Raw genomic sequence first — 16,242 nt, 5'->3', positions numbered from 1 at the left:
ATGTTAAACACACAGTAAACATACAGTAGATGTAAATATTGGAGGAGGCAATGGCACCCCACTCCAGTACTCTTGCCTGGAAAATCTCGTGGATGGAGGAACCTGGTAGGCTGCAGTCCATGGGGTCGCTAAGAGTTGGACAGGACTGAGCAATTTCACTTTCACTTTTCACTTTCTACACTGGAGAAGGAAATGGCAACCCACTCCAGTGTTCTTGCCTGGAGAATCCCAGGGATGGGGGAGCCTGGTGGGCTGCCATCTATGGGGTCGCACAGAGTCGGACACGACTAAAGCTACTTAGCAGCAGCAGCAGCAGCATGTGACTCTGAAGAAACAGTTCTCTGAGGGTGAAGTGGGTTTGTCAGAGGGGGAGGGATGCAGGGGTAGGAAAGAGATCTCCATTAAGAAATAGGACCTGAGCTAGACCTTAGAATATACATAGGACTTAGATACATAAACACTGGCTTTATAAGAGGGTCAAGAAGGGTGCAAAGTAGGAAACTATCAGATTTATTCAGGCAAGGCAGTGAGAGAAAAAAATTCTCTTTAATATTTCCACTCTTAAAAATAATAAGTTTGAAAGCATTTAGAATTTGCTTTTGGAGATTTTGGAATGTTTGATTGATATAAGAACATTTCTTTATGTTTCCTGATAACAGAAAAAGGCTTTGAGGGAGAAATGGCTTCTAGATGGAATCAGCAGTGGAAAAGAGCAGGAAGAGATGAAGAAGCAAAATCAACAAGACCAGCACCAGATCCAGGTTCTAGAACAAAGTATCCTCAGGTATGGCCCTCTCTGAGATTCTCCACAACTACGTTTATCTTGGCTTTGTCCCAGATTGAATGTATAAAAGCCATTTTCTTTTTTAGGCTCATAATCATATCTTCCATTTGAAATTCTGATAAAGACTATGAAAACACACCATAAAGCAACAGCATATATTTTGCTGTAAATGTCCCCAACACATAGCACCACGAAACTTATTTTTAAAATACATATGGGTGACTTACTCATAGCTCTCAGCCCGTTTTGTCATCTACAAAATGGTGTTAATGACATCCATCTTTCAGAATTATTGAACAGATGAAAAATGCATATGCTAAACTATTAGCAGCTACCTGAACTTGGCAGGAGATCAAAAAACAACTCTTCACAGCCTCAACCTTCTCTCTCACCTTAGGATAGGTGATGGTTATAAGGGTGTGTGCACACACGCTCCCCCTTATCACCTCTTCCCAGGCCCTCCCCAGTCACAACCACGCTACTTTGGAAGAGAAGAGACTACAGGACTACTTCACTACCGTTTTCCCTCTTCTACTTCCCTGGTTGGTCATGGGGGGTGACTTCACTTCTCAATGTCCTTCCCTGCCCATAATTTATAATTATCAATAGTAAAGCATCAGCAACTTCTGATATAGCAAATAAAATTGGCATGGTTCAAAATGAGGTGTTGGACATGAAAAAAACTGGAGAGCTCAAACATAAGATGGGATTATTAATATTATTACAAAATATAAATAAGATAGAAGAAAGAGATATGAGAAATGTCAAAAATCATTTTTTAACCCACACATAGAAAAAAGATGGACTTTTTTTTGTGGTATAATAATGACAATAATTTAAAGCCTAGATGTCTTTCAAAACCTTACTCACTACAAATTTGTTATCTTTAGTGAGGACCATAGGAAAGATCTAGAAAATAAAAATATCCAGGTGTTGTGCTATAACCACTTTTTGTCCAAACGTACCACACTGTGCAATCAGATTGCATTAGGCCTAAAATTGAAAACATGGAAAAAAACTTCTTTTTCTCAACGGATTTTTATTTTACTAGCTTAATTTCATATACTTGTGTATTTAATAGCTAAAATCATTTACTGTTCATTCTTATTCAGATGTTTTTTAAATTACAAATTCTTTTAAAGTTATATTTTGTCACTGAAATGTTTATAAACCTCTTAGCTGTTTGTTCAAAGATACATCTGCTTCTGAATGACAGATAGGCTATACTTCAAAAAATAATTCAATAAATGAATTCTACAGTTTGGAAAACTTGATTATTCGCAAAGCATCTCTTAGCAAAAGCTTCCTAACATAGTCTGGTTTCGCTGATGATTGCTTTCCTCATTCCTCCATACACAATCCTTATCTCTGAAGGAACCCTGAATTTAATCCCTGTAAACCCTCATCCTGCACAGATAGTTCCTTGCTTTCCCTCAGAGCCCCTTCTTTGAAGTCTTTCCACATACTGAACACCACCAACTTTCTCTGCATCTGATGATAGTTGAAGTGGCTACATATACTCCAACTCCATTAACAAGTTTGGCTGCTTCTGAGTAATCCCAGAGAATTTACTAGGACTCTCCTGATTGCTTTCAGGCCTTGCCTGAATGCTCTGAGAAGCACATATGCTTCTAGTAGTTTTGGTAGTGACTTGCCTAGTTACAGCTCCTATGTGACCAAATAAGGAAGGAAGGAAGTGGAGAGAAGGGAGAAGAGGGAGGAAGGAAGGAAAGAATAAGAAAAAGAAGGAAGAGGGAGAGAAGTGAGAGGCATGAGAAGGAAAATGTATTTGCCGAGTCGTATTATGCACCAGGCCCTTTGCATATATCATCCCATTTAATTCTCATAACCCTGTAAGGCAGGTGTTATAATCTTCACTTTTTAAAGAGAGAATAAAGAACTCACACTGTTAGGAAGTGGCAAAATAAGAAACCATCCAGTGCTGCCTATAAGATAATGGCACACAGCAACCTCTACGAACTGAAAAGGCGTGATCTTATTGGAAGTTTTTGCAGCACGTAATGTCCCTTGGTTCTCCTTTCTCTACAAAGCCTTTACAACACTCGGGACCTTCTTCTGCACCCAGTTAATGCTTTTGTTAAATTACCAATTAAATGTCTGTTTATTATCCAATTTCTGGCATCTCATCGAGCCTTTATTTTAGATCTTTAGAATGTCATTAACCCATCACCAGATGATTTTAATCCTCAAGTATAAATAATAATAGCAGTAATTGTTGGTTCTTAAATAGCCTTGTGCAATTTATAAAGCACCTGGACTTCCATTAAGTCATTTAATATCCACAGCAATCCTAGAATGAAAGCATCAACACCTCCATATCATAGATGAGGAAATAGGCTCAGAGAGGATAAGGGACTTCTTTAAGATCACAGAACCAGTAGAGGATAGATTTGGGTCTCAAAACAAGTCGGGTTCAATGCTCTCCAGCTGCAAAATTAATAGGGAGCTGTAAGAATAAATGCTCGGAAAGCAGTACAACACCTCACAGCAGACTGCATTGTTTAAGGAATAGGCTTTAAAAGATGTATTTGCAAAGATCTAGTAAAGAATTTACATCGTTGTGACCCATAAAGGCACGTCTATCTTATTTAAAATCTTCAGGGAACAGAACGTTCTAAGGCAACATACAGAGACAAAAAATACCTATCTGTGCTTTGACAGTATTAAGCAGCCTCCGCTACTGCCCAGCATTATAGAAACCATGTTCCAAAGCAGCTTTACCTGGTAACTGAACAGTTTCTTCACAGATATTTCTAAAGCTGCTAAATAATTAGGTGCATGTTTTAAAATTCATTCTTTTTCAGAAACAACCACCCACAGTACTTAAGGAGCTTTTATTACTGCCAAATACAGTACATTTTCCTGTAAGCTCTGAATGGCAACCAACTGATGAGGCTGAACTAGGCAGAGCCGTCTTCTTTCCCTAAGCAGAGGAGGTATCTCCATCCCTGGATGTGATTTATCACTAACTTAGGTGCCTGCTTAAGGGTAACATTTGCCATCTGCCAGGTCTCTCGGCTACAGGATAAGATTTTAATAGGAACATCAAAATAGAAATGTTGCTATTACCTCAGAGTCTGTAGCCAAGCCAAACTACCCATGAAGTGTGCATTTCTTTTACTTCCGTGGTTTCATGAGATCAACTGAAAGAGCATGGTCTTTGACATTCAAATCCCTGTTCTACCAACCATAGTTCATAAGCCTGGCCATGTTCTTTCATCCTTCCGGGCCTCACTTTCCTTGTCTGTAATAGCAGACCATCATAAGCCACTTCACAGGGCTGGGATGAGTGAAGCAACTTCAAGAGTGCCTGATACATGGTAGGCGTGCAAAAAACATTAGATACTATTTCTTACTAGGAATCAAAAATAATTTAAATAAGGACAGTGCCTGGAGCTTTGGAGATTTTCATCTTACAGCCAAGACTTATTTCTTTGCACTTTACTGGTGGCCCAGTGCAATGCAGGAGACTTGGGTTCAATCCCTGGGTCAGGAAGATCCCCTGGAGAAGGAAATGGCAACCCACACCTTTCTTTATGCTAAGACAAAGAATCTTTCTCTTTGAGTAGTCTAAGGTTATCCCCCAACTATGATTCTTTCCATTTGGAAAATGATTGGTTTTCTTTATGGTTTGAAGACTAAAACGTTAATAATATCAGATAATTTTTACGGAACATTTGTTGTAGACTAGGCACTGGACTATGCACTTCATTTATATTATTTCATGAATTCTCCCAACCATCTTATGAGATAGATAACATTTAACAGATGAGATTTATAGAGGCTAGCTTGCCCCATGTCATACAGCTAAAAATTTAAGAGCCAGAATATAAAATCAAATTAAGAGTCCTAATCATAAAAACAAATTGTGTTCAGGATGAACAGCGAAATTTTCCAAAAGTTAAATCCTGTAAAAGCTATTCTCTATAGTATTTTGGGGCTTCTCAGGTGACGCTAGTAGTAGTAAAGAGCCCGCCTGCCAATGCAGGAAACCTAATGAGACACGGGTTCAATCCCTGGGTCAGGAAGATCCCCTGGAGAAGGGCACAGCAACCCACTCCAGTATTACTGCCTGGAGAATCCCATGGACAAGGAGCCTGGCAGGCTACAGTCCACAAGGTTGCAAAGAGTAAGACATGACTGAAGCAATTTAGTATGCATGCACAGAATTTTTAATTTCCAATCCATGCTATGACTTCACTTGTATATGCATCATTTTATAGAGAGATTTTTTGACTCTTTATCATATTAAAAACACTCATAGGTTCCCTGACTCACACATAACCTTTAAGTAAAGTATGTCTTCACATTTATCCTCTTGTTTTTCCTTTCAGAGAGAGGCAACATTTCAGAAACTAAGTGGGTTTCCATGGTTTTTGTTTCTGAGTCACACTTCAGCTCTGGAACAATATTCATCAGCATTCTGCCTGGTGCCCTGATTAATACCTCAGGAGGAAATGTTCCCAGGAGAAAAACTATATTGAACATCTTCTGAATCACTTTGTTCAAATTCGGGTTTCAATTTGCCTCCCAAATGAGCCCTTGGGTGACCACTGAACCATTTACTTCCTGATTGTAGGCAGAGGTGCAAGTCCGGCACTGACTTCTCATCCAAACATCTGTGTGCACAGATTATTGGTGGCTTAGAAATCCTGTTCTGTCACTTCTGTTGCTTTCCTCCATAAAATACTTACAGTCAAAAGATACCACAAGCACTAAAAAAGAGTCCAAAGAAACTATGTCATTCACTTGCCAGGTTCTTCTTTGCTATCCAGCTACCCTGAGGTTCTCCATGACTCCCTCTGCCAAACTGCCTTGCACCAAGCTCCCTACCAGACACTAGCTATTTTCTGAACTGTGTCCAAAGACTCCTGACTTCAACTGGAGCACACAGAGTGCCTGACAGAAATGTCATAAGCATAAAATGCAAAAGGTTAACTGTCAAGGAAAATGATACAAATATATCGCATTCCCTTTGAGAAATATTATCTACTTGTGATTAAATGTTCCCGAGTAAGAATTTTTGTTTTGATATTCCAAAGTACTCTTCTGACCTTCTGCTTTTCCTTAATGCACTTTCATTTGTCTCCAAAGAGGTAGAAACTGCCTTCCATGTATAGTACTGATAGGAAGGTGCATGTGAAGCATTGGATTTCTATGGGATTGTATATCATGAGAAAACCTGGAAAGCAGGCTGTTACAGTAGCTATAGGCATCCCACATCACTTAAGGAAAATTCTTCCACAAGTGGAGACAGAATAGTAGAAAATGCATTCTGCTCAACAGTATATAAAGCAATAATCTACTCAGTTAACTCAAAAGATAGCAGGCGAGATTCAGTTTCAGAAAGGAACCCCAGCATTAATGCAGTATATAAGTTAAATGGCTTTGTTACTGGTTCAATTCAGTTCAGTTCAGTCACTCAGTTGTGTCCGACTTTTTGCGATCCCATGGATTGCAGCTCGCCAGGCCTCCTTGTCCATCACCAACTCACCAAGTTTACTCAAACTCATGTTCACTGAGTCGGTGATGCCATCCAACCATCTCATCCTCTGCCGTCCCCTTCTCCTCCTGCCTTCAACCTCTCCCAGCATTGGGGTCTTTTCCAAAGAGTCAGTTCTTCACATCTGACTCAAAGTATTGGAGTGGCCAAAGTATTGGAGTTTCAGCCTCAGCATCAGTCTTTCCAATGAATATTCAGGACTGATTCCCTTTAGGATGGACTGGTTGGATCTCCTTGGAGTCCAAGGGACTCTTGAGAGTCTTCTCCAACACTACAGTTCAAAAGCATCAATTCTTCGGCGCTCTGCTTTCTTTATGGTCCAATTCTCACATCCATACATGACTACTGGAAAAACCATAACTTTGACTAGATGGACCTTTGATGGCAAAGTAATGTCTCTGCTTTTGAATATGCTGTCTAGGTTGGTCATAACTTTTCTTCCAAGGAACAAGCGTCTTTTCATTTCATGGCTGCAGTCACCATTTGCAGTGATTTGGGAGCCCCCAAAAATAAAGTCTGTCACTGTTTCCATTGTTTCCCCATCTATTTCCCATGAAGTGATGGGACCAGATGCCATGATCTTAGTTTTCTGAATGTTGAGCTTTAAGCCAACTTTTTCACTCTCCTCTTTCACTTTCATCAAGAAGCTTGTTAGTTCTTCTTCACTTTCTGCCATAAGGCTGGTATCATCTGCACATCTGAGGTTATTGATATTTCTCCGGGCGATCTTGATTCCAGCTTGTGCTTCTTCCAGCCCAGCGTTTCTCATGATGTACTCTGCATAGAAGTTAAATAAGCAGGGTGACAATATATAGCCTTGACATACTTCTTTCCCGATTTAGAACCAGTCTATTGTTCCATGTCCAGTTCTAACTGTTGCTTCCTGACCCGTATACAGATTTCTCAAGAGGCAGGTCAGGTAGTCTGGTATTTCCGTCTCTTTCAGAATTTTCCACAGTTTGTTGTGGTCCACACAGTCAGAGGCTTTGACATAGTCAATAAAGCAGAAATAGATGTTTTTCTGGAACTCTTGCTTTTTCAATGATCCAGCAGATGTTGGCAATTTGATCTCTGGTTCCTCTGCCTTTTCTAAAACCAGCTTGAACATCTGGGAGTTCATAGTTCACGTACTGTTGAAGCCTGGCTTGGAGAATTTTGAGCATTACTTTACTAGTGTGTGAGATGAGTGCAAATGTTGCTGGTTATGGTTTATCAAAGCTTAGCTCATTATTCCCACTCCAGTACTCTTGCCTGGAAAATCCCATGGACGGAGGAGCCTGGAAGGCTGCTGTCCAAGGGGGTCACTGAGGGTTGGACACGACTGAGCAATTTCACTTTCACTTTTTACTTTTCACTTTCCTGCATTGGAGAAGGAAATGGCAACCCACTCCAGTGTTCTTGCCTGGAGAATCCCAGGGATGGCGGAGCCTGGTGGGCTGCCGTCTATGGGATCACACAGAGTCGGACACAATGAAGTGATTTAGCAGCAGCAGCAGCAGCAGCTCATTATTATTTCTATCCAAATTTAACCCCTACCTAATGCTCTTGTCTCCCTCTGCAAACCAGTTACCCCTTAATGAAATGAATGTCTCATCAACACAGTGATACATGCTACATGGAATATATTGCCTGCTAAATATCTCTGCCTTCCTGCTCTGACCCAGCCAGCCACATCTAACATCACATTGCAGGGAGACAGACAAGCCGCTCTTCTGTGACAACATAAGAGCAAAGATAAAGAGAAAAAAATGGCAAAAAGGGAGGAAAAAATTCCCCACCATTTGTTTCTTCTCAAATTTGCTGTAGGCTGGAAACACTCAAGAAATTATTCTGAGGCAAATATTTCAGTTGAAATCATTCCAAGCATGTTTTTCATTCCGCATATTTGACTAACTGGTTTACAGATTTGTAATAGTTCATCTGTTGTTGTTTTTAATTTCCCAGATATTCTGATTATTTTTAACTCAGAAGCTTTTTAAATTTAACAAAAGGAGCGATTAACCAAATTTTCAGCAAAAAAAAAAAAAAAGAGGTAAAAAATCTATCTCCCCCACAGAAAAGTACAACTCCCAGCACATAGTAAGAATATCTATGAATACATAGCTTAATGAATGAATGATGGATGACGGATGGATGGATGGACTTGAAAATACTACATATATGAGAAGGCCATCTCAAGATTAGACAATAACTTGTACATCAGTAAACTAAAAAGGAAAGCTTTGAATTTAAAAAAAATCCATATCTCGAGTTAAGGGCAAAGTTATGTGGCTGTAGTGTCCTTGGATTTGAGACCCTTGTTGATGGCATGTTTTACCATCTTGTCATCATTTCACCTTCTTACCTTTCCCCCTTTTTAATGTGCCTTTTTATTTTCTTATATTCACTTCCCAGCATTCTCTTTTGCTCATACCTGCCAATCTCATTTATATGTTAGTAGAAATAAGAATTTAAATGTTCACCTAAAATAAACACTCCCCCACAACAATGGTAGGCTGAAAGGCAGATTAGAGTCACCTCTGAGAGTGCTCCCATCACCCAATTGCAATTCAATAACAACTATCCTTTATGGAGTACATATTACATAATAAGCATTATTTTGAGAATGACAATTCTTTGAGGGAAATCTAATTAGGCTTGTTTTACACATAAGCTCACTAAAGCACAGAACGCCATGAACCTTTTAACAGATGACCTAGAAGTCACACACAGATCTTTCTGACTCCAGACCTTGTCCATCATGTTTCACGCTGTTTATTTCTTATTTAACAAATAACGAGCATTTATTAAAAACCTGCCACATATGTCTTTATTCTTTCAGAAGCAATTCAAGAATCATAAACTCCTCAAAGCAAATTTTTATTTGTGTTTACCTCTCTTTACATTCTTTAACTTTTCAAAGAACTTTGACATTAATTATCCCATTCAAAATAATATTCAGTAACTTGAGACACAAATTTAAGGCTATTATCAGGGATGTCATAGAAGTATGAATGTGAGTAAAGAAAGAACAAAGAAACAACTGAACAATCCAGCAAGTGGGAAGGGCATTTGTTTCAGTTCTCCATCTTCCAGGTAGTGGGCATGAGGAAAGAAGGTTCAGAAGCAGAGGCTCATGTGAGAGAAAGGCGGCTCTATGTTATCATGGGGCCTAGGCCTCCCCATTCCCCAGGAGAGTCCCCAGAGACAATTTACAGCTCGGAAAACTTCCACACCACCCCCTTGCAATGCCTCTTTTGTCTGACATAAAGCAAATGTCACTTAGTTCATTTAGACCACCCAAGGCTAACTGCTCTTTGTTGGTTATTCTGTGTTATATTGAGGTTGGGATTTATATTTTTGGTGTTCCAATAATAAGAGTCCTGTTCTTGGCATCAAGTATGAAAAATTAACACTAGGAGCAAAGTAAAAATGAAGTGAGTAGAAGTGAAAAATACAGTGCCTTCTCTATAATACTTTTAGAGATAAATGTTAAGGGCTACAAGACACAAAGCCAGTAATTATTTCTGAATGGAGACAGTCACTGGCTGTATATATCATTGAATATGTTTTGTTATTTTATAATAAACAAGTAGCATATTTACTAAAATATTTTTCCCTTATGACTTATTTTTTTAAGGAAAAAAACTTTCCAAAATCATGGATAAGTGTATCTGCAGTTAACTTCCCATGACCTAGCTACAACAGTATTTGAAGGTCACTCAGGAAATTCATGCCACCTATGTAGAGGTCAATTTGAATTATTATTACAGTTATTCAGCTCTTAATAAGTGTTTGGCATGTCCTGCAAGGTTCTCTCCAGGCTCTAATTAAAACCACACACCCTGCTTCTGTCTGGCAGAACATTTGAGAAGCTCAAAAGTAACCAATTTGCTGTATCACACCAACCTCCAGGGTGTGGGTTTATTCGCGTTCATTTGAAAATTACATTTGTAACTTGGACATAAAAGCACCTGATTCTCTGAAAACCAGTTTGGTGTCTTATTTTTCATGGCACATGCAACCCTTAATTTACAATATATTCTGAGTAAGAGGGTTTGCTTTTCTGCTAAGTCATTCTCTTTTGACATTACCTGCCCAGCAGGCAGTTTCAAATCATGGGAGTATTTTCTGCCCATAAGATAATTGTTAACATTTATAGAGCTATATTGGGAGATGATATTCACCCATGCAAAAGCTGCCCCCATGTAAGTATGAATTATTCAGTTTTTCTAAATATCTACTCTGTTCCCAATTATCAGAGCAAACTGACACTTGTTTCAATGTCACTGCCAGGCCCGCTCTCCGCTTGGAGTTATCTTGAAGCTACTGTGCTGTATTTGCTCGTCCTGTTCTTCAGTGCTCAGGATTAGAGGCAGTAGATCTGGCTTGGGGAAAACAGTGTTTGCTGTATGCCAAATGCCCTTTAATTCTCTGGCAGACTTACCCATGGCATGTGATTATTTGCACTGGTGGGTTAGAGCTTTCTTATTATACCCATGCTCTTCAGCAGGGGCTGATTGTAAGGCAATTCTTCTCCTATGTCCATGCAGAGGGATAATCTCCACCTTTTTCGATTTATTTTTGTTTCAGCTTGGTGAATAAAATATGCCTGACATTTAAAAGTTTGTTAAATATTTGACGAAATTTATTGGACCTCAACTTTAAAAATTAAACAGCCTATATTCATCTGGATTACATACCTTTAATTTTATTGAGAAAATACAGCTTGACATTCTCATTGGCCACATTATCTATAAAGATAAAATATCTATAATCTCTGACCCATTATAACAATGTAGCTGCCCATGACATGTGATCAACATACTATAGTCAAGAATATCTGACTGAAGTCATCAGCTGTATATACTCAACCGTATCCATTGCAATTTGAGCTATTTTTAGATCAGTTATGACTAAAAGATAAAATAAAATAAGATTTCCTTTTTTCATTGCAAACCTTAGCCTTTCAGTATTAACTAGTTATTGCCAACACAAACCACGTCAGATTTGATGTGTCATTTAGAAACACGTAAATTCTTTACTACTAGGAGCAAAAACTGATTTATTTTCTATTTTCACTGGTGAACTACCTAAAGTGTAATATGCTAATGACTAATTCTGCAAATCAACAAAAAAGTTATGAAAAAAGTTCATAAAATTTGTCACATCAAGATTCATCCTCCATAAGGTCATGTAATAATTTGCATACTGGTTTTATTGCCTTAAAAGACTCTAGAAGAACAGTGGCTTAAACAATATTAGAAAGGTTCATTTTCCTCCTACACATACCTATCCTAGCTGGGAGAAATTCAAGGGAAGGGAGCAGCAACGTTATGTAACATGATCAAGAAACCCTGTTTCTTTCTGTCTTGTTGCTTTGCTACCCTCTAAGAGATGCCCTTGGTCAAGATCAAAGGAAGCTGACCTCACTACGTCTGCATTTCAGCTTAGGAAGGGGAAGATAAATGGAGGGCAAACAGCTCTATTTTAAGGATATGACCTGAAAATTGCAGAGGTCACTCCTGCTAGTATCTTATTGGCCAGAATTTAGTCACATGATATCATTTAAATGCAAAGAATGGGAAATATAATCTGCAGCAGGGCAGCAGAAAGACAAATAAAACTCAGGGAGTTCTATTACTAAAAAGAACAGAAGGAATGGACTTGGGGTGAGGGTACGGAATCAGCAGGTTGTCAAGGCAGACTAGCACATTCTTTCATAAATTAGACATCATTTATTAAACAGACACTATTCCCATAAATATCATGAATATTCTAATAATGCTGGAGCACTGTTATTGTTTTCTGACTAGAACCGTATTTTCAAGAATGGATATGTCCCTGAAGCTATAGTAGCACAATGCTTGCTCTAAAATCATTGATATTAAGGTTGAAGATCAAATCTAAAAATGGACCTTGTAGATTTTCTTCTTCACTAGATTTGTCAGAGATGGCCCTCCTCTTCTTAGAAAACTGAGGAGGAGAGAGGGGTAACTAACCCTTATTGAGGAATTCCTCTATGTCAAACCTATGCTGCTGCTGCTGCTGTTGCTAAGTCACTTCAGTCATGTCTGAGTCTTCGAGAACCTATGGACCATTTCCCGCCTGGCTCTTCTGTCTGTGGGATCCTCCAGACAAGAATTCTGAAGTAGGTTGCCATGCCTTCTTCCAGGGGCTCTTCCCCACCCAGGGATCAATCCTGCATCTTTTGCATCTCCTGCATTGGCAGGCAGGTTCTTTACCACAAGCACCATCTGGGAGGCCCTATGGATGAATTTCTCTATGCCAAGCCCTGTGCTAAAAACTTACAAACATTATCTCATTTACCTCCTGAAGACAACCCTTTGTGAATACTATTCAGTTCAGTTCAGTCACTCAGTCATGTCCGACTCTTTGCAACCCCATGAACAACGGCTCGCCAGGCCTCCCTGTCCATCACCAACTCCCGGAGTTCACTCAGACTCACATCCATCGAGTCAGTGATGCCATCCAGCCATCTCATACTCTGTCATCCCTTTCTCCTCCTGCCCCCAATCCCTCCCAGCATCAGAGCCTTTTCCAACGAGTCAACTCTTCACATGAGGTGGCCAAAGTACTGGAGTTTCAGCTTTAGCATCATTCCTTCCAAAGAAATCCCAGGGCTGATCTCCTTCAGAATGGACTGGTTGGATCTCCTTGCAGTCCAAGGGACTTTCAAGAGTCTTCTCCAACACCACAGTTCGAAAGCATCAATTCTTCGGCGCTCAGCCTTCTTCATAGTCCATACATGACCACTATTATTATTCCCCAAATGAAGAAACTGAAGCTTGAAGGGGTTTAATATTTAAGCCAAGTGTGTTAGTTTTGGTAAGAGCTCACTTTCTATTTCCATGAGTAGGGCTGGAAGAGAAAAAGTGGACTTTCACACACAAAAAACTCCAAAGCATAGATAAACCAGCAGCCACCTCCTGTTCTCCCAAGATTCAGTGCGGAGGAAAGGAAAGAACCTATGGGGGAAGAGTCAATGGGTAAAATTGCTCACCATTCCTCACTGAATTCAATACCTTGTTGGAGGCAAACTTCTCTGAGAGCCTGTGAGCCCCAAAAGAAACTGGATTCTTCCTTATCCAGCTTGGGGTGGGGTTGGAGAGGTGGTCCTAGCACCTCTACCAACTATTCTCAGAGGTACATCAGTAGTGGCCTGGCCTGATCTAAGACCTGCTGGCTCAGGCCGTCCCAGAGAAGTGTCAGTTGGGACCTCTCTTTGGGCATAGTCCTACCTTTAATAATAGAGCTTGTGATACCAAGACACAGGTAATTCCTCAGTCCTTTCAAAGTAAATAGCTAAAACCAGTCATAAATTTAATTTCAAATGTAGCATTGGTGATTACATTCAAACTGTGGTATTATAATCAAATTGCATAACCAGTTTTATATTTAAGAGCTAAAGCTTCCATTACTTTGAACAATAATCTTATGACCAAGCAAATAAAGTGTCTCTATAAAGTAGCACTAGTTTATGAAACCTCAGACTCTTTGAAAAAGTATATTCTAAGCACTCCTACCAAAAACCAAACTCAAGCAACCAAAGAGAAAAATGATGAAGCCTGGACTTTAATCCTGGTCATACTGACTGGACCATTAAGCAGAGACATTCTCAGCACAGCAAAATCATTCTAATGAAGATCAGGAAAGAAATATTACCTTTAGAGTTAATGAGTCAACATTGTTACATGTTGGTAGACTCCAGCTAGCATTTCAATCCTCACTTTATTATTATGGAAAGTAAAAAATCCTTTCATACTGATTAGCAAATGAATGTTGTTTGTAAGTTCATAAGAATCCATTTTTAAAAAAGTTTTGTTCCCACAGTGGCTAATTAGCAAGGAGTTAAGAGCTCAGGCTCTATTGGCAGAGACTTGATTTCAAATTCCATCCTGCCACAGGCTGTCTAAAAAAATCAGTTGCCTTTCTAGAGGCTCAGCTTGCTCATCTGTCAAATGGAACTAATAACAGGACTCATGGGGGCTGTTATGAGGACTAAGTAGGCCAGTGCCTAGTAAAGTGTAAATACTCAATACATATTAAATGTTATTATAATTGCTAACAAGTGAAGTGCTGTAAGGTAGGGCATAGATTCTTAAAATTTTTTTTTCTCTGAATTCTCCTTTGGCCCCTAATAGCAAACTCTATCAGGTTGTTGCTGCTGCTGCTAAGTCGCTTCAGTCGTGTCCGACTCTGTGTGACCCCATAGACAGCAGCCTACCAGGCTCCCCCTTCCCTGGGATTCTCCAGGCAAGAACACTGAAGTGGGTTGCATTTCCTTCTCCAATGCATCAAAGTGAAAAGTGAAAGTGAAGTCGCTCAGTTGTGTCCAACTCTTAGCAACCCCATGTACTGCAGCCTACCAGACTCCTCCATCCATGGGATTTTCCAGGCAAGAGTACTGGAGTGGTTGTTAGTCCTTGCTAATGCCACCAAAAACTGAAAGAGATAAATGGACTCCTCAGCAGCAGAAAAAATTGCCCTCTGAAATAACCCTTTCTTGGTGCATCTAGCATTTCTGTGCTGTCCTTTTTCTAAGACAAAAAAATTGCACATTGGAATTGGATTGGGGACATTATCTCACGATGATTAAGGGAAGTTATTACTAGAACAGTGCATGAAATGAAAGCTACCTGCTTTCACCTAGGGAGCTCTTGAAAATAACCCTATTTTTCTCCAACAAATAAGGAGAGGAAAAATTCCAATAATGGAAAGCATTACAAATCCTTTTTCGGGTAGTTTGCTTATCTAAACTGGCATGTGATACCTGCTTAACATCTCTCAGAAACTGAGGGAGAAAGGTACTAACTCATCCATCAGGCCCCACCTAACAGCCCAGGAGGCACCAGGAAGGACATTTCTCTTTTTCTGCTGCCTGTTTCTCACCAAACTGAATCAGCATTTCTAGGAACTCAGTTCCCATTGAGAAAAGTAATACCTTCTAAACATGGGAATGGCAGGCACTTATGGAAATTCTAGCCCATCAGCTGAAAGAAAAGCAAGTGAAGGTTAGAGAATTATCCCCTGTGATCTACCCAAAGCTTTCCAAGTTAAAAAAAAATTAGTTTTACATATACATGTGTATACACCATAGATTTATATTTACATGTAAAACTAAAATATTATGCACACATAAAAAATAGATGTACACATAAATGTGCATATACAAATGTACTATACACACATACAGATATAGACATATATATTACTCCACTTCTTCACTTATACTTGTTAAATTTTCTCTCCACCAAAATCTTTGGAAAAGTATTAGATATGAGGCCCTAATGTAAGCCCTGCATTTTTGGAGCTTCAAATCAGAGTTAAGTATCCACTTAATTATGAATAGTCACTGAGTCAGGAAATAAATAAATATATATTTACATGTACATAAATTTTTATATATATATATGGAGTAGGAAATGCCAACCCACTCCAGTATTCTTGCCTGGAAAATTCCATGGACAGAGCAGCCTAGAGGGCAGAGGAGCCTGGCAGGCTACAGTCTGTGGGGCTGCAAAAAGTCAGACACGACTGAGCACACACACAGACTGATTTATATATATAGACAGAAAGAGACTTGAAAAGCAAGTTAACCCAATTAATAATTTTAAATAAAAATAGGATGATCAAATTCTTTTCAACAAGTAATAAATTTGGATCCTATGTTATGGCTAAGTGGAAGAGAAAAATAATGAGGAAAAAGTAAAAATATCCCAAAGACAAATACTTAAACATCCGTTATAAAGCATGTGTCAAGTGCCTATACTAGACTAGGCAGTGTATTAGGTGTCGCAGGCTTGTCTACCTCAACACTACTGACAATCGGAATGAGATAAGTCCTGTTGTGGGGCCTATGCCCTGCATTATAAGATGTTCAGCAGCATCCCCAGCCTCTACTCACTGGATGCCAGTAGCACTTCTTAAGTTG

The 16,242-nt window shown here is 39.3% G+C and overlaps 1 protein-coding gene across 1 annotated transcript in view; it reads left to right on the top strand.

The window, feature by feature from the left end:
• PALMD (palmdelphin) overlaps positions 1-16,242 on the top strand; it is a 60,056-nt gene that overhangs the window by 31,317 nt on the left and 12,497 nt on the right. Inside the window, exon 3 of the mRNA XM_010831003.1 lies at positions 660-784. Within this exon, the coding sequence (XP_010829305.1) occupies positions 660-784 (125 nt within the window). The remainder of the gene's footprint in view (positions 1-659; positions 785-16,242) is intronic.

The sequence above is a fragment of the Bison bison genome, unplaced genomic scaffold (genome assembly GCF_000754665.1).
Source record: "Bison bison bison isolate TAMUID 2011002044 unplaced genomic scaffold, Bison_UMD1.0 scf7180017864519, whole genome shotgun sequence".
In the NCBI taxonomy this organism is placed as follows: domain Eukaryota; kingdom Metazoa; phylum Chordata; class Mammalia; order Artiodactyla; family Bovidae; genus Bison; species Bison bison.
This window is presented reverse-complemented; position numbering and strand designations above follow the sequence as displayed.